An 18,243-nucleotide genomic window follows, 5' to 3' on the forward strand; every position below is an offset into this window, starting at 1 on the left:
GAATGTAAATCAGTGTGGTGGAGTCGCAGAGCTACACCGCAGACACAGGACTCAAGGACATTGGGCTTAAATCATCCTTGGCCCTCCTGCAAGGTTCAAGGCTCAATTTTCAGCTCAGTTAGTGTGGGTCAGGAAATACAGTTGGGATGTGTCTGACAAATAATGACATGATACAAATTGGATAGCATCTGCTTTATATATAATCAATACAAATGTTACATTTGTTGCCTCTTGTTTTATGTCATTGGGGGAGGGTACTAATGCAAACATTGTCTGGGCCTGTGGGTGGCTGCTGGCACATGCAGAGGATGTGAAGAAACAGCTGTTGTGTGAGATGAAGAATTACTGACACCAGAAACTGATTCCCTGAGCTATGAATCATGCAAATCCCAAAACGCAAGCATATGAATTTAGACGAAGCTGCAAAACGTGTGGTTGTTTTTAGGGGATTTAGTCTCTCTCTCTTCGCTCATAAAGAGATGCATTAGTTACATCATGCCTTGATTGCATCTGCACTTAATTAGAACGTAAAATATGAAATATGTTCAAAGCATTTAATTCATGTTTGTGAGTGGATATTGGCCTACACTTGCTTCATGGTATCAAAATGGGATTTCAACTGGTTATTTTAAAAAGCTGAATGTATAAGGGCCATGATTAATTCAAAGAAATAGCTGTGAAGGGAAATACATTAAAACCAAGAGCCTAAATGGTTACAAAACAAGCCTTTTTGTACACTGTGTATGTACAGTGTGTACTTCATAAATATCTCCTCCTGGTGTGTCAGTCTGCCCTCTAGAGGACATGGAAGGGGAGACTCATTCACTGCACAGTTGCGTTGACACAAATTGTTACAGTAAATGCCTTAGCCTCCCAGTTGATTTCATAACATGTATATACATATTGAAGCAATTTGTAATCCTCTCAACATGAACTCTGGTGCTATGCTTACTTAAAGTAAATGATGAGACCAGCCAAAGTGATGAGTTGTGTTTGTGTAACGATCCAAGCCAAGCCACTTAACTCAAAACTCCTAACCTTCTAAACCACCTGTATACCACCACTCCTTGGATATTAGCAGGAGATATTAGCAGGAGATATTAGGTTTTTGTCCAATGTGCTACAACTTCCCCACTACCAAGCATGGTGCTATACCCTTACACTAGTGGTGGGGGTTGATGTTGTTTAGGGAAGTACAGTGAACCTCCCTTGGTCCTGTAGACCTTCATTCTGCACCTCAGCTCCAACAGCACAATGTGAGCAATAAAGCAAAAGAACAAAGGGGTCAATAAAACAACCCTCTGCTCATTACAATGAAGCCCTCCACCGCAGCGTATCGTAGGGGGTTGTGATATAGTAACCTATTAGTTTCATCTCAGCCCTGGCCAAAGCTCCGTCCCCTCAGCTCCAGCAGCGACGTATGGTAATAGCAATCCTGACTTCTACAAATGTGTCAAGCCAGGTCGTCTTGTTAATTTAACGATTCAACACCTTGTTAAACATGACAAACAGCCAGGCTTCAGCAGTGAAACAGTAGGGCTCTCTGGAGCAAAGTACATTACCAGTCAATTAAGATGATATGTTTTACTAACAGTATAGATTATGCTTAGTGATTTACCATAAGCCTGTACTGTGTAACACAATTGTGAAAACTGTGACAATTAGCTAATGTCGATGTCTATTTGTAGTTGTATGCTTTTTAGTTGGACAGAGAGACAAATGACAACTGTGGGGGAAAATTCAAAACCAACAGTTTATTTCAGATTTCCATTTGGGATTTAGTCATCATGACAAACATTTACAAGAACTGTGCAACAGGGCCAATACTGGGAAGAGGGTCTTGACTCCTGGTTCAATACAAGTGAGCAGATGTCAATCTTCAGAAGCACAGGACCTCTCTGGTTCCTCTAGGTTCTACTGCAGCAAACTCTCCACTAGGAGGAAATTAGTGAGGAAAATTCAACTAATGCCAAACATAATAAGTGTAACAAAGGAGACATTTATGTCAACATGTAACGTACGGTCGGCTGCGTGTGCATTTTAACACAACAACAACAAAACACAGCATAGGAAAATACAAAACTATAAAATGGACACTAAGACCAAGCTGCAATAAAATGACTGACAAAAGAAATGGGACATGGAAGTGCATGGTCTGAATCTCTGTTTCCAACAGCAACATCATGAAGAGATGTCGCCATCTCACATTGAAATAGATGACACTTCTTAAACTTTTCCTCCTTCGTTGGCAAAACCACAAATAACATGCACCACTAGTGTCACTGAAACGATATGCAGAACCCCAGTTACACGACCCTCTGAAATCCTGACACATACGAGCTCTAGTGCAATTATCAGTCCTAACTCTGGCATCACATATATTGTAAAAATAACTATATGGCTTACTAAGTAAACAGATCCATATAAACTGGAAAGGTACAGACATCTTTCATAAACAAAACTATGGTACAGCAATATCTTGGCGAAAACAAATGAAAGAGCTAAATAACATAATGTAAACAATGGCATACCACTGTACAGCTTATTCTAACATGGTATATACAGGTTAGTGTTTTTCTAAAGTTCCCTTGTACAGAGGGGTCATTTCCAAAAATGAAGAAAAAAAACCTGGTGCTGACTTACATACTGGATGTTAGGCAGAGTTAGGCGATCCCATCAACATGTTTTGTTGCAAAGACAGAATCACTGATTTGAGGAGAGGGAAAACAATAACCAGCATTTGAACTTGCTGGACGACCCAATGCATTTCTCCTCCTGCTTTCTGTGCATAAATGTGTTTATAATTGTATATAAGGCAAGGGATGCTCTAGAAGGTGGCCAATTCTTTGCAAAGCAATAATGATATAAGAGACGTGATAGGTCGATGGCTCTTTGGGGTAAATCCACTTTCCAACAGCATCGTTGTTTTGAATCACTTGTTTGTCAAACGTAACATAAACAGATGTTAGAGTGTAAGGGAGCTTTCTACTTTGTCAGGAAATGTGCAAAATCTGCTCTAAAGCAAAGTGACAGTGTTGCAAATTCTAATGTACAAGGTACTGGGAGATGTGTGAGGTCATCAGGAGACACCGGTGCAGACCCTTATTCCAACCTATACACAAGGCACTAAGGAGAGGAGCCACGGGCCACACACCAGGTCTCACACCAGGTCTCACACCAGGTCTCACACCAGGTCTCCCAGCAGCCTCCTCAGTCCGGTCGGAAGATGGGATATTTGGGTAAGAATTCTATAAGAATTACCTGTGGAAGAGAACATATTTTTTTATTTCACACAACTCGTTAAAGACCATGAATTTGGCATCATTGCAGTTTTCACAGCTGACTTGATAATACTGAAGCATTACAGAAGCATCCTCCTGCTACAAACATGGGCCACAGTTACACTCAAACAATTGCTATGAAATGTTGTACATGTTTACTTTGTGCAAAGATCTTATTTTCTATGAATGGTGATATGCATTTGTTTATATTTATGCTTTTTACTTATTATTTACTTACATATTCCATCATATTGCTGCTTTCACATTTCCTTTTACTGAGCTTCCAGTGCAACCCCAGCTAATGAAGAGAGGACACAAATGAGGACAGACGTTTCACACACACACACACACACACACACACACACACACACACACACACACACACACACACACACACACACACACACACACACACACACACACACACACACACACACACACACACACACACACACACACACACACACACACACACACACACACACACACACACACACACACACACACACACGCAAATCTGTTTGAGATCTCCCCTAGTGTGTGAGGTGAATTCGGGAAATGCTTTAAAGTGTCTGGCTGAGGTCAGGTAGTGGCCAGACACCCTGAAGAGCTTCCTTTATGCTTCTGCACAGCTACTAGCCACCAGCCATTGCTCCGAGACAAAACAAAACAAAATTGACATGACTTTTACTGCTGACCTTATGGTCTGCTTAGCCTCTGCACACACTAGATCAGACGAAAATAGCTTTAGGGGAAATGGGTTCTGTCTGGGGTAAAGTTTACATAATCTGTTAATGATCATTATCAATCACATGATCACTCCCGCAGCATTGATCACTGACACAGGTAAACTCCCAGACAGGTCAGGTGCTTATATGAAATTTGTCTTACCTTGTGATATAATCTGTGGTTTTCCCACTCTAACAATTTCTGAATAGATCTTCTGGTCTGTTAGAAAGTAGCAAAGGTGTACAGGCGGGGTTTATAATGATTTAAAGGTGTACAGGCGGGGTTTATAATGATTTACTTGACTTCACACATGATAGTAAAACAACCACAGTATTATGACAAAAAAGCATTTATGGACTGGACTCCTTCTTTTACCAGCTTGTAATTTTCACTTTGCTGAATCACCGCCACCTCTAAATGACACACCCTTCAGCAGGACAGGTCTTCAGTGGTGCAATGTATCATTTTTACACACAGCCACTAATTGCACACAGGTTTGTTATTGCCTTCTGTGATTGGGCCAATATGGCTGGTTAGCTAAAGTAGCCTCTAAGTAATGAGAGGACATGCTGATTTAGAGAGAGTGAGACGGTGCATGTCAGGGCTGAGACTCACTCTCTTGTTGAGGCAGATCACAGGCCACAGACTGCAGCCGACCGTACAGCAGCAGCAGAGGCAGCCGCAGAGCAGCCACTTCACATTGACAGGCAGGTTCTTCTTCAGGCAGGCGTTCACTCGGCTGATGCTCGTCTTAAACTCCTCTGGAGCCACCTGGAGAAGAGTGGGGTGAGGGACATTTAGGTTAGACAGATACAACGAACAATGGATTTGTCTCTGCTGGTTTTATGTCCCTGTTGGTATCAGTAATTCTCAATCTAACACCAATCATATCACTCCTATTTATTCTAGAGTGTAGAATCGAGCTGAACATAGCTTCTCATCTAATGCACGAAGCAAAAACATCTGAGATGGAGAAGAGAAAGGCAGCTAAAGATGGACATTTCTTTGCTTCAGGGTGACTTTAAAAAATAAAAATAAATCCACTAATTGCACCAAAGAAACCTGTGCTGTAGGATCAAAGGGCCTTAAAAAAAAAACAACAGGTAGATATTTGCAGATGTTTTCCAGAGATCAGATTAAAATCTCTGATTTAAAAGGCCTGTAACTTGCTAACCAAGATCTAGTCTATTGAGGGCAAGGAGGGACTAACAGAAGAGATAAGCCCAGTGCCTGTGGCCGAGCCGTCCAAACAACATGAATGGATGCTCATTCCTCTCTGGGTCTGTACGCCATAAAACTGGGGTCGTAATCTTTTATGACAGGATGCAAAGGTCTCTTTGCAAACAGCGAAAGACCTTAGAATAAAGCCCAGCAGGGCCTGATCTGCACCCTTCAATCATCATAATCGTGACCTCATCCATCACATGTCACCCTGGGTCACAATACTGGAGGTTCTTTTTATTGCCCCGCACTTCCCTCGGCCTGCTCTTACCCCGACAGCCTTTTTGTGTTTCAGCGTCCGACCCAGGAAGCTTCCCTTTCTTGTGCATGGGCACAGTCTTTATTTCATTATTTTATCACCTGGAGCTGTGTCCTCCCAAACACTGGGGTCCCGACCAACTGGGCTCCATAGACGGCTTACTCATTGACAGAGCTCCACTTCAACACATTCAGACATCTTTGGATGCAACGTGGTGTGTTAGTTCGAATGCATCACCATCAGATCAAAACCACTCAAGAGACTTGAAAGAGGCAATTCAGGGGATGCGTGGTTTGTCAAAGGCCAAATAGAACAATAGAGCCACCATAATGGCCTTAATTGCTTAATTCACATCCCGGTTGAAATCAAATGGAAACCTTGGGTTGCACAAGACATTGCTTCGGGTGAAGTGCATGAAAAGATATTGATTAGGCTACTGTACCTTTCCTGTGAGGACAGAGGGAAACTCTGCATCAAATTTGTTGCTCAATCCAAACCTGTCAAAAATACATTGAAAAGAAGTTTGACAGACTTTCATTGAATGCCTGGTTATTGACTGTCTGTAAAATACATAAATTGACTGTAGGCTAGATATATTATTATTATATATTCAAAGAAAATATGGAAAGGCTATGCTTTGGGATAGAATCGCACTCCAAATCTATAATGCCAGTTGTGTTTTACAATTTAATTGACAATAAAAACATGTATATGACAGGGTGGTGGAGCAGCGCAGCAGCAGACTGTGACTGAACATGGAAACAGAATGACGGGTCTGCAGCGGCAGCAACACTCAGCAGCGGGGTCCGAATAACATCATCACGTTTGATTCATGACACCTGCCAGCAGCTTGGTGAAAATAAATCACATTTAATTACACCTCTCTAATGCCAGGCTGCTTAGAAACTTCAACAGCAACATTTTAGTTGGTAGTAGATACAACCTGATTGTCTAGCGTGCCAAGCGAATTCGCAAGACAACAAAGTAGCTTGTTGAGTATTGTAGCTACAGTAGAACATGGACACCAATAACGACCCCTGGCCTGACTCTGACAGACGTCGTCCTACCGACACGATCAACGGACAGGACCTGACGGGCATATATACCATGACCACGGCCGAGTAGGTAGCTGTACCATGACCACGGCCGAGTAGGTAGCTGTACCATGACCACGGCCGAGTAGGTAGCTGTACCATGACCACGGCCGAGTAGGTAGCTGTACCATGACCACGGCCGAGTAGGTAGCTGTACCATAACCACGGCCGAGTAGGTAGCTGTACCATGACCACGGCCGAGTAGGTAGTAGTAGTAGGCAGTAGGAGTAGGTAGCTGTACCATGACCACGGCCGAGTAGGTAGTAGGAGTAGGCAGCTGTATTACAGCAACAATCATTGTTGTGGTTAGCGAGCGAGCTAGCTAGCAAGCTAATGGGGCAGGACAACATAGCGGATTATGACAACAACGCTGACAATAGCATTGAATTGCTTACACGGTGATGTGCCCGGCCCCTCGCATAATCACAGGGTCAGGGCAATATCTGGCAAGGTGTTCTTCACTCACTACACGCTCATCTTCCTCGTCTAACTCATAGATGGTGTCAAAGTCCGCCATGTTGGGTAGTAAGACGCTCATGACGTCTCCGCCCTGCCAGGGTGACGTCAGGCTGTGCGGACATGCGCAGAGCGCGGCTGTGCTGTGATCGTCCGCCGCCGTTTCATTCCACATGGAGCGGTAAGTTTGGAAATCACCACAGCGAAGAAGACCCTGCAATGCAATAATGAGGCGTAATAAAACTAATAACATTTATTAGAATAATGCATTTCACTGACTTGACTGTCTTTTGTATTTGTCCCTGCATGTGTGAAGTGAGAATGTTTTTATTTATTACTTTATTTATCACACTTCATTCAACCAAATGCAATGAGTAAGTGGTCAATAGTAGCCGAATGGCCATTGGGCATGGACTCTTATCATTGAAAAGAACAATATTATCAGTGTATCCAGTATCCATCCCATTGAAATCAAATAAGTGCCCCCCCTCTTCCTAATAGGCCTACGTTTAGAGGAACTTGGGAACATGGTCAGTAGACAAGTAAATTCACCTTTTGGCTTACTGTCATGGGTTGTGCAGAGCAGCCACATCTTGCAAAAGGCCTTTACCCTTGAAGTAGCGCACAGGGTTGTAAGTTATAAGCCCTCCAGTAATAGTGTTGGTTTCACTTTTTGCAGGTTCATGCATAAACTGCCCATTTTAAAGGTTGATTGTTTGCTCTTTATGAATGAATGTAAGATCATTATATGAAAAAGAAGGCCTATGTGTTAAAATGAATCAAATTTCACCGCTATGACTCTGGGTATCTCTCAGTAGACCTAGCAGGCTGGGCCTGGAACCTTTTTGATTGCACTGGAATCTTAAAATACAAAACAATTCCTGGTCGGTTGAACAGTTGTAAAACATTCACATATGCTTTCAGTTCTGGGGTATCACGTTGGACTAGTTGTAAAGTTTTAACATTACTGTAGCTTAATGAAAATGTATTCTAGTAAAGTCTTAAATAAATCTAGCTGAAAAATAAATATAAATCGTAGAAGGTCGGTGAACTATTGTTGCTAATCCAATACAATTGCAAGCGCTTAGTGACAGATCTCGATGTAGCCCTATTGCATCATGATTTAGAAATCACACCAACAATGACCAAAGAAGTGTTTGAAATGAGTGACATTGTGTAATAAAATAGATTTTGCCAGAGTTCCTATAATAGGGAATAAGTAGAACACGTGGAAAATGTTAATTGCAAAAAACACATTTTATTTAAATGTTGAACGTTGGCATCAAACATACGTTCTACCCGTATCATTCTAAAACCTGGTTCACTTGTCCCTGTTTTGTTGAAATTAGTAAAGGAAGTGTGCTTAAATTGGATGGGGAAAAATAGAATGATTTTGGCAGGCCCTGCTTTTTTTCCAAAGCAGGTCGTCTTTTAAGATTCAAGTTAATAAGGCCCATTTCCTGTCCACTTAAAACTTCTAATAAAATGTTCCTGAATTCTCATTTTATTTACAAACACTTAGAAATAATCACATACAGAAAATGATATTTATATCTTAATAACTTGGACACAAACAAACAATTTAAGCATTCCATTTCTGAACCATACGTTGATTTTTGTAGGTTTTCTTTTCTTTTTTTTTCTTTTTTTTTTTTACTATAAGAACTATTCTATAAAAAAAACAATATTTCAAGAGCCTCCAGCAATTCGTTGCAATTATAAATCAACTTGTTTCTTGACATCATTCTAGTAATCCAGAACGTGTGCTTCAGGACGTCTGAATAATCCATTGGACCCAAATCTTGCGGAACTGTCCTTTCAGCGTGTTGGAGTGCTCAGTTATGTTGGATAGTCCAAAAAACGAATTTACAGATTGACTGTAACTTGCTGTATGTTCCTAATAGATGGCAAGGTGTTCATTCCCTGTGGTGGGTAGAGAGAGCCATGAATATCCGAGGGACTGAGTGAGCCGGGAACCGGTAGAGGACTCACTGAGCCTGGGTCACTGTGCACTGATCCTCCGCTGCCATCGGATTGACCCATTTTCTTTTTAATTAATTTCCTCTCCTTGGCTCGGCGATTTTGAAACCAGATCTTCACCTGTTGATGTAAAATAAAACACGCGTCAAAAACGAGTATTTCGTTTCATAAGTAATTTATCAAGCCTATGGGCCATAATAAGTAGGCGTATAGGCTAATATGTCAAACATGTATATTAGACATATGCCTACCTGTCGTTCTGAAAGGCCAAGGTTCACAGCAAGTTCTGACTTTCTTCTGATTGTAATATATCGGTTGAAGTGGAACTCCTTCTCCAGCTCCAGTCGCTGATGATCGGTGTATACCACTCTGTATTTTTCCTTCGTTCTTGTTTTGCCTGAAAATAGGAATACTGTTAAAAAATGTTGTAATGAACATCGAATATGATGCAAAGTACCGACGCACTTTCATAGAAATATTAAATTTCTGTTCTGTTTAACTGTTCCATTCATTTCATTTAAATTCCAATCCATTTAATCGCCTGAAATTCAGATTTAAAGCATAGGCTTAATTGAAGTATTTCTTGTCAGTTATAACAGTGTGGACCAGGGTAGTGAATGGTGATCAACAACAGGCCCACGAAACAATCTGCTAAAATATGTTATAACCCTCTTGATTTATATATAAAAGTAGGCCTATGCCTATGTATTGGTGTATGTATTGGGGCATGCTCAATTTATCGTGTAAATCTAGATTGTGTTGCTTTGTTAGTAGATATGCAAATTGAGCCTCAGATCTTCTTTTGATGGCACTTTTTGAACAAACTGCAGAACAAAGAGTCTCGGAGATATTACCTAAACTCCATTGATGTGTTAAGAGGCAACACACGACACACAATGGCGATACGATCTAAGAAATGTTCTTCAGGCCTAGTTTGGATCAGGTTGCTTTCCTTGAATTATAAACAACACACACCCTTAACAAAATAATATTTGTTGTATCTAATCATATAAAAACATTTTGACATAAGGTTATAGGGTTACATGCTACTATAAATTGCACATGGCCCTCATCAGATTTATAGCCTGTTGCTCGATGACACATTCGATGCATTAGAAAAAATACGACAACAATTTCGAAATATTTCAGGAAAATAAACTAAGAGAGCTTTTACAATTCACCAGTAGTGCCAGACAGTAAAATCATTATTTTGAAGTAAATCAAGACCAGTAATAGTTAAAGATCCAGTAAACGATATTATTTATTTGACTAGATTCATTATAAAAGAATTAAGAGATGTTGTCATTTATTGTCCATAAGTTTTAACGCTTTATATAAGTCAAAGACATTTATTTGCTGTGAAAAACGTCACCTTTTCCGGCAATATAACTCTTGAAGAATGGGAGCTAAGGAAGACTGGTGCATATCAAAGTAAAAAGAGGTGTTGAAAGGGGCCGCCGCCTTAATATGACGGATAACCCTCAAAACCTGAGACAATGTAGCAGGAAAAAGTAGACCTCACATCTAGTTTACGGGAGTCAAGAAATTAGCATTACAAGTGCCCCTGGCGCCGTTTCTCAACACCTTTATAATTTCCTCCACAAGGCTCTTCAGAAAACAAGCTCGAATGTGAGTAAATGTATATATATAAATAAAAAAAATGCCTCAAAACACTCACATTCGAGCTTGTTTTCTGAAGAGCCTTGTGGAGGAAATTATAAAGGTGTTGAGAAACGGCGCCAGGGGCACTTGTAATGCTAATTTCTTATATATATACTGTTTAATAAAACGATCTCAACTCAGACAATGACGAATTCAATCAATTATTTCTTTCTTGTGGTGCAATTGACTATCATTCAATAGGCCTATATTAGATGATAATAATTGAGTTGGTAATTTACATTCAATGTGTGACATTGGTGTGAACTAATTCAAAACAGTAATGGTTTTAGACCATGACAGGAGTCAAAATGTCAGAAGAATAACTTAAAACTGCTTATTTTTTAACGAATTTCACTTTAAGTAATAGCCTTTTCCTGCTTCATAGTTTAGTATCAATACCAAACAGCAACTGTTGTTTCCATGGCAGTGATTTTATGTTCGTTTTTGAGCCAACATCAGCCATGTCCATACAGTAGCCTATTTTACATTTTATGGAGGAGAAACAACAATTGCGCCTCTTCCAAACAGACCCCGAACATCTTTTTAGTTAAGAATTGATAATGACCTGGTTGCACAAATTATTTGCAGTGCATGCATGTGTTGGCACAACATGTGTCCTACTCACCGGTGGAGGACGATTGTACAGTTTTGCTCATCCATTGGTATGAATTGCGTCTTTCTCTATCTGGAGAAAGTTGAGCAACAGAACTATTATCCGGTGGTGGTTGTAATACAGATGAACCTGGGGCGTGCATAGGATTGTACTCGGGAGAACAGTAAGAAACTTGTGCCGGAGAGGAGTTGTTCATAGGCGTAGGAATAGTGTTAGGTGGCCCAAGACCATATGCGCCCCAGTCCTCCCTCTGTGCGCCATAAGGAGCTCCCCAAGCTCCCGCAGATTGTGCGTGCGTATCCATGTTTGGCACATGATGATATCCAGTAAAATCGGAGTATTGTGGCGTAGAAACAAAGTTCTGTGGAGGGAGGTTGATGCTTGATCGTCTTACAGGTCCTTGGTGATACATGCTGCCTTCTTTATCCAAAAGGTATCCCACATACATGATTTGAAAAAAGTGATTTTTAAGGCGACATAGTTGCACTGCAACTGGGTCTGTAAAACAATCCTTTCGCTATGTGGTTCTGTCGTGTGTAGTCCAATAGTGTTCCCCAGAATGAAATGCGAGGTAGTTCCTGACGTGATTCAGTCTCACATGATGTGGCTCTGTTGACAAGGTAGTGGTGGCAAAGGTATACTAAGGTCTCCCTGACGTCAGACGAGTCTTCAAGCCTTGACGATTTGCATCCAAATGACGAGTCACTCACGTTGCCAAGCCCCCTGTCCCTCAGCGCATGTCATTACGCGTCACCCCAATTCAACAAAACCCCACTTCAATCTGCTGGCATGGCCCCATTAATCAAAATATCTTCAACAATTAACCTGTTACCAGCTTCAACAATATGCTTTATGAAATAAAACCGAATATAAAAAACATTCGGTATAGCTTACATCTCATTACAGGTTATGCGTAATTTCATTCTGCACACAATATTTGTTTTATTTCCAAGTTTTTTTGGTTTAGGCTGAGTAAGCTTTGCAGGCTTACTCCTTATTGTGCTCGCTTTGACAACCTTGGCCACATGTGGATGTAGGCCATGTTACTATCCTATAATAGCCTAAACGTTTTTATGACTGATAATTAATGACAGTTAAAAGTGGATTTATTGTGGATGCAAACTTTTAAATCATGTTCTTCTCATTTGTTATGTGCCAAAGAATAATACAAGACATACATGAAACATTTACAACCTGTAAGTGCTGTCACAATCACCTATCCTTCCTTTGGTTTCATAATGTATTAGGGCCTAAACCTGTTAATATGGGAACGCAAGCCTTACATGGTACCCAGCCACGTTTCACGCCTTCAGAACCCGATCGTATTTGTTAAAGATATTGACTTGCAAAAGAGGTGAAAACTATGATGAGTCTTCTCATGCAGCAAGGCGAACTTTCACATTCCTTGTAGTTCGCACCTCAACACTTCAAGGTCGCACTTCACAGTTAATTCCGGTTTAAAGGAGACTGAAGTATTACCTAAGACACCCTCTCCATGGCAATGTGTTCTCGCGACGTGCGTGTCACCGTATATTAGCCAGATCTTACAAGTTGGTATCGCTCTTTGAGGCCTGCACTACACCAGGGGCCATATATCATTAATATGTATCAAATTAATTGAAAAGTCTACGCTAAAACAAATTATCGAAGCATTGGTGACTTTAAACAACCATAACTCAAACAATAACTTTTTTACCTACAGGGTTATTAAACGAATTATTTATGTCTTTATTGTTTATGATGTGTTTGTCACCTGAATTCTAATGAATTTTTCTCAATAAAATAAAGTTGCATAACGCAGCATCAAATAATCCTATAAGGACAAATGTGTGACCTCCAGTGTGAAAGACTGTGATGTGAACATTTGTTTTAAATCTAACATAAAATACCCTAACCCAGTTTTGGGTGGGTTGTATAGGTGATCAATATACCATTTATGACCTTGCCATTACCCAGCAGTCCAAATGGATTGATTATCTCAAACACAGGCGTCATATATTATACAGATGTCTCAGTGTGTATATTGTGCATAGGCTTTCATATTATGTCATCAGACCTCATTGATGTATTTAAAAAATATGTGTTACGTTACATCTCAAATTAGGCTAATTTGGTTTTGCAAAGTGACATGTGGCATCGAGGCTACTTCTCACTGACCATACAATAACTTATAAAAAGCATAAACATAGAGCTTTGAGTTGATGTTATACCTAAGCATTCAACGTCAGGTGTCATGAATGATGACGAAACAATAAATTGCCTACTCCATCTCCCCTTCTCCTCTAGGGCCCCCCCTGGTGGTGGTGGGTTTATTTGTGCTGCGGTTGGTGGATCAAAGCCTGGAGGAGACGAGGCTAGCGCTAAGCTAATTACCTGATGACCACTGCTCCCTTGTGGACGGCTACAGAGGTGTAGGGTCTTGGAGTACCGGTAGGTTAAATCCAGCCCTAACAACTGCTGTCATGTAACCCCCGCTAGAGGGCACTGTCTACCAAAAAATGTGAAACATTGCAGCAGCGTATGGGAACCTGCCACTGGAATATGTGCACAAACACAATGATGTATTTAGTATAGAGTCTTGTCAATAGCTGTTATACCGTGCATACATGTGCTGTATATATATATGTAGTCTGAAGTGAAATTGGTGAGTACTACAAAGCAAGCTGAATGACAATAGGTTTGAGATGTTTATCACAACATAATGTATAATAATACACTGTAATAACACACTGTGCTGAGGTAAACATAATGAGTTAAATGGTATCTTTACCAAGCAGCCTTTAGGTCCTGTGACTCCTATAGTGGAACCAACTCCTAAGTTGATATTCCTCAAGAAGTGTGTTCTTTAAAATGTTTCTCATAATGTAAGCTTCCATAAGGTGTAATGACACGATGGTAAGCTAGATAATAATCTGCACAGAAAAACAGCAACACTATGTTGTCACCATTCTTATAAACCAGTCAAATGATTGTTAACAATGCTTAATTTGAATAGGTTTTAGTACTCCATTCCAGAATTCAATCCTCTGCCTCTGACCCAAGGAAACTGTTCTCCACATTTTCCTCACTCCTCAACCCACCTCCTCCCCCTCCTCCCTCCTCCCTGTCTGCCGATGACTTTGTCACCTACTTTGAAAAGAAGGTTGATGACATTAGCAGCTCTTTCCCTCTACTTCTCGCCAACACTGCTACCTCTCCTCCCAAACCCACTGCGCTACACTCGGTCTCTGGTTTATCAGCTTTTCCCCCCCTCTCCCCTGATTCTAAAACTAGTCACATCCAAGCAGGCAACCACCTCAAGATTCAAGATTCAAGATTCTTTATTTGTCACGTGCATACAAGTATACAGTGAAATGCAAAAGTGACAGTGCCACAGAGTAGTGCAACAATACAATAAGTTTTAAAATACAATAAAATAAAAATAGAAGTACTAAAAAATATACAGTATGGACAGTATAAACAGTATAAACAATATGAACAGTATAACCGGTAAGCATATGAGTAAGCAATATAAATAGCAGATGGATGACTATGTGTGTGCATGTGTTAAGATGACAGTGCATGTGTGAGTGTCTTGAGGGGGGCACTGGTGGGGTCATCGTTGACGATTCTGATGGCGTGGGGGAAGAAACTCAGCCTTAGCCTCTCTGTTCTTGCTGCATGACAGCGGAGGCGTTTTCCTGACCGCAGCGGCTGGAACAGTCCATGTTTCGGGTGGTGAGGATCCTTCATAATCCTGCAGGCTCTGGTCCTACACCTCCTGGTGTACAGAACATGGAGAGGGGGGGTTGGAGCTCCCATGGTTTTTTCCGCCAGGCGTACCACCCTTTGCAGAGCTCGCCTGTCCTGGGCCGTGCTGTTACCGTACCAGACAGTGATGTTGCCAGCCAGGATGCTCTCCACAGCTCCAGAGTAGAAGGACTGAAGGATCCTCCGGGAGACTCTGAATTTCCTCAGTTGCCTGAGATGGAACAGGCGCTGCCTTGCCTTACCCACCAGAGAACTGATGTGGGTAGTCCAGGTCAGGTCTTCTGAGATGTGGACTCCCAGGTATACACTTTTGCCTGCCCCCTCGATCCTATCCCCTCCCCCTTTCTCCAATCCATCTCCAAAGACCTCCTTCCGTTCCTTACCACCTTAATCAATTCTTCTCTATCCACAGGATCTGTCCCAGCGGCCTTCAAGACAGCCAGAGTCAAACCTCTTCTCAAGAAACCAACCCTTGACCCGTCTGCTGTCCATAACTACAGACCGGTATCCCTTCTCTCCTTCTTATCTAAAACCCTTGAATGTGCTCTCTCTAACCAACTGACTCACTACCTCCTTCAGAACAACCTCCTTGACCCTCACCAATCGCTGTCCTCTCCACGAGCCCTCACCACTGGGGTCCCCCAGGGCTCTCTCCAAGGGCCCTTACTGTTCTCCCTCTATTTGTTGTAAGTCGCTTTGGATAAAGGCGTCTGCTAAGTGCCATAAATGTAAATGTAGTACTGCCCATAAAGTATGCATGCATTTATAGTCTGTCAATAAACGGTCAATGGTTGCCCTCTGTTGGAGAGAGAGTGAACCCCTGTTGGCAGAGTCATGGTTGCTCTGTCTTTATTCATCCAATATACACCAATGACTATGGCAATTCAATTAACACATGGCAGTGTGGTCTCAAATGTTCAATTCACATTAGTGTACATAAAAGTGTATTTCCCCCTTTTTATAACTCAAACCAAGACAATATTGACCCTTGACAGACCATCAGGCAATGGGAAAAGGTCTAGGAAGCACAAGGGTTTAGGTGGTTGCATAACTGGAGATGTTGTTGAAATGGACCCCAGGACTTCATGGCAGGAGAATTGGTGTAACATGACCTTTAGTTCGTATTTTTAGAGAGTTCTGAATGCCCCACAAGTCTGATAGAGACACTTGACAGGCACTTGTGGTCCGTTTACGGCTCGGATGGAACTTCTTCACATGCACCCTCAACTTAAAACAGGATGCCCGAAGGCCAAGTCAGGTTCAAGTATTTCAATCATTATTTTTCAGGGGATAACAGGAAGGGCTGTTTGCTTGGTTGTTGAATCTTTTTTTCTCTTTCCCAGTTGTGTTATCACAACACGTTGGGACGGTGGACGTTTTGTGTGGCTTTAGGAGACGTCTCTCAAAAGAAGCAAGGGATTTTCAGAGAGAGGAAACCTGTGCAGGAAATAGTGCTTGTAAAGCCTGAGGTTGAAGACGTCCCTCCTAGTGTGTGAATCAACAGTTGCACTTCCCCCGGCTTATTGTTACTGATAGTCGCCACTTCCACTATTTAAAGGTACGCTGTGGAAGATGTGCTTCTGGGTGTGCTCTTGCAAAGATTTGAGGTGAACAATTGGCAACTTAACTTCCATAGTGTATGTTTAACTGAGAGTAACAATTTTTTCACAGATTGTAGACACCAAGAAAAACTAAATATCATAGTATGAGAAATATTGTATTTACTCAAACAGTCCATATTGTACAGAAGCCAAATAGCTGCTTTGCATAAAATGTTCTGGAAGTGACAAGGAATGCTTATGCATCACTTACACAAAAACCAAAGATCACATTATATTATGGTTTCTATTAGGGAAATGAGATGGATATAGTTCAATTAGGATTTTAAGGAGAATTCTGAGTAAGATGACTGGAACAATGGAATGTCTGTGTTGCCGTCTTTATTTGCATCTGACAGGCATGCCATTGGGGGAAACACTAATCAACTCAAAGAGAAATGTAGTCTATTCATAGCATGTGTTTCCCTCCCTGCCGGTCCCTACATGTGTATCTGTGGGCAAACTTAAAACACAAGCTTCCATATTTCTAAATGTTAGAGACTAAACTGAAGTTTAAACTGAAGTTTTTAATGAAAAGTTTGGCTGTTGTACAAAATCATATGATTAAAGATACTGTATTCAAATCCTCACAGAGATCGAGGACTCTGTGACACAACAAGTGTGTGAACCAACACTGAGTGTTTGCATATTCGTCTGAACCTTTCAAATGAGGACCTCAGTGAAACCAGAACCTCATCGGTGTTCTCCTACTGTTTAGCAGTGCTGCAGAGGGAGGGGCATCAGAGGGGCATCAGAGGGGCATGGGAAAAATGCAGAGACCATTTGACTATAATCAATTCCGAGGAGCGGCGGGGGTATTTATGAACACAAACACATGTTTGTGGTGAGCTGCGGTGCTAATTTTTCCCCCGGACCCTTTAGGCTGGATCTGGTGGTGCTGAGGCTTCTGTTAGAAGACAACACAACCATACCACTACCCCCGATGTCTTTTCTGTGGCTCCTCCATGCCTGTGGGCCTACTGGACAGACAGACAAATCTCAGCCTTGCCTGGAGCCTGTTGACAGGTCCAAATGTGGGACGTCAGGACTTCCTGTCGTCTGCTACCACAAGCCCTTCTCTGATTTGTGGTGTTAAAATGTGGCCCGGTCTGATCTGGTCTCCTCTCATTAATGCGCTACAGTGCCAACAGTTGCAGCAGTCTTGCAGGGCTTAAGGCCGCTATGCATCATTCATGAATGAATCTGTAATACCAGCTCTGGTTTTTCCTTGTATTGATTTGCAGGCCGTTCTCTTCTGTCAGGCAACAGGGGACGTTCGTGTTTTCACACAATGCAGCCACAGTATTAGATGTATTTGAACTTGCCGGTAAGTGGAAGGTTCTTTATTTCTGGAACTTCTCCTGCTACGCCTCAAAAACCTTTACTCTACTAGAAAGTCCTTTACTAATTTAATAACATGCAGTTTCTGTATAGTGTTGGGGTCTTTTGAGTACAGATATGTGAGCTGTTAGCATGATTGTTTTCAAATAACGATTATTATATCACAACTATATTATATTCAATAACTTTTTGCTCACTTTAACCCCCGAACTTCGATCCCAGGTTGTAGAGGAGCCTGCTGATATTTGTTGATGCTCCA

The 18,243-nt window shown here is 41.5% G+C and overlaps 2 protein-coding genes across 2 annotated transcripts; both read right to left on the reverse strand.

The window, feature by feature from the left end:
* Window positions 1-1,735: 1,735 nt before the first annotated feature.
* Window positions 1,736-7,122, reverse strand: chic1 (cysteine-rich hydrophobic domain 1; the record flags this gene model as incomplete). The annotated part of the gene is made up of 6 exons (XM_083686536.1): window positions 1,736-3,261; window positions 3,520-3,579; window positions 4,173-4,229; window positions 4,626-4,781; window positions 5,933-5,987; window positions 6,980-7,122. The coding sequence occupies 6 exons, from the start codon at window positions 7,120-7,122 to the stop codon at window positions 3,211-3,213; spliced, it is 522 nt and encodes a 173-aa protein (XP_083542662.1). The 3' UTR covers window positions 1,736-3,210.
* Window positions 7,123-8,906: 1,784 nt separating this feature from the next.
* On the reverse strand, window positions 8,907-11,743 carry cdx4 (caudal type homeobox 4; the record flags this gene model as incomplete). Its single annotated transcript, XM_083686566.1, has 3 exons — window positions 8,907-9,140; window positions 9,272-9,417; window positions 11,308-11,743. The coding sequence occupies 3 exons, from the start codon at window positions 11,741-11,743 to the stop codon at window positions 8,907-8,909; spliced, it is 816 nt and encodes a 271-aa protein (XP_083542692.1).
* Between the last annotated feature and the right edge of the window lie 6,500 nt (window positions 11,744-18,243).

The sequence above is a fragment of the Argentina silus genome (assembly GCF_951799395.1).
Source record: "Argentina silus genome assembly, chromosome: 15".
NCBI classification, from domain to species: domain Eukaryota; kingdom Metazoa; phylum Chordata; class Actinopteri; order Argentiniformes; family Argentinidae; genus Argentina; species Argentina silus.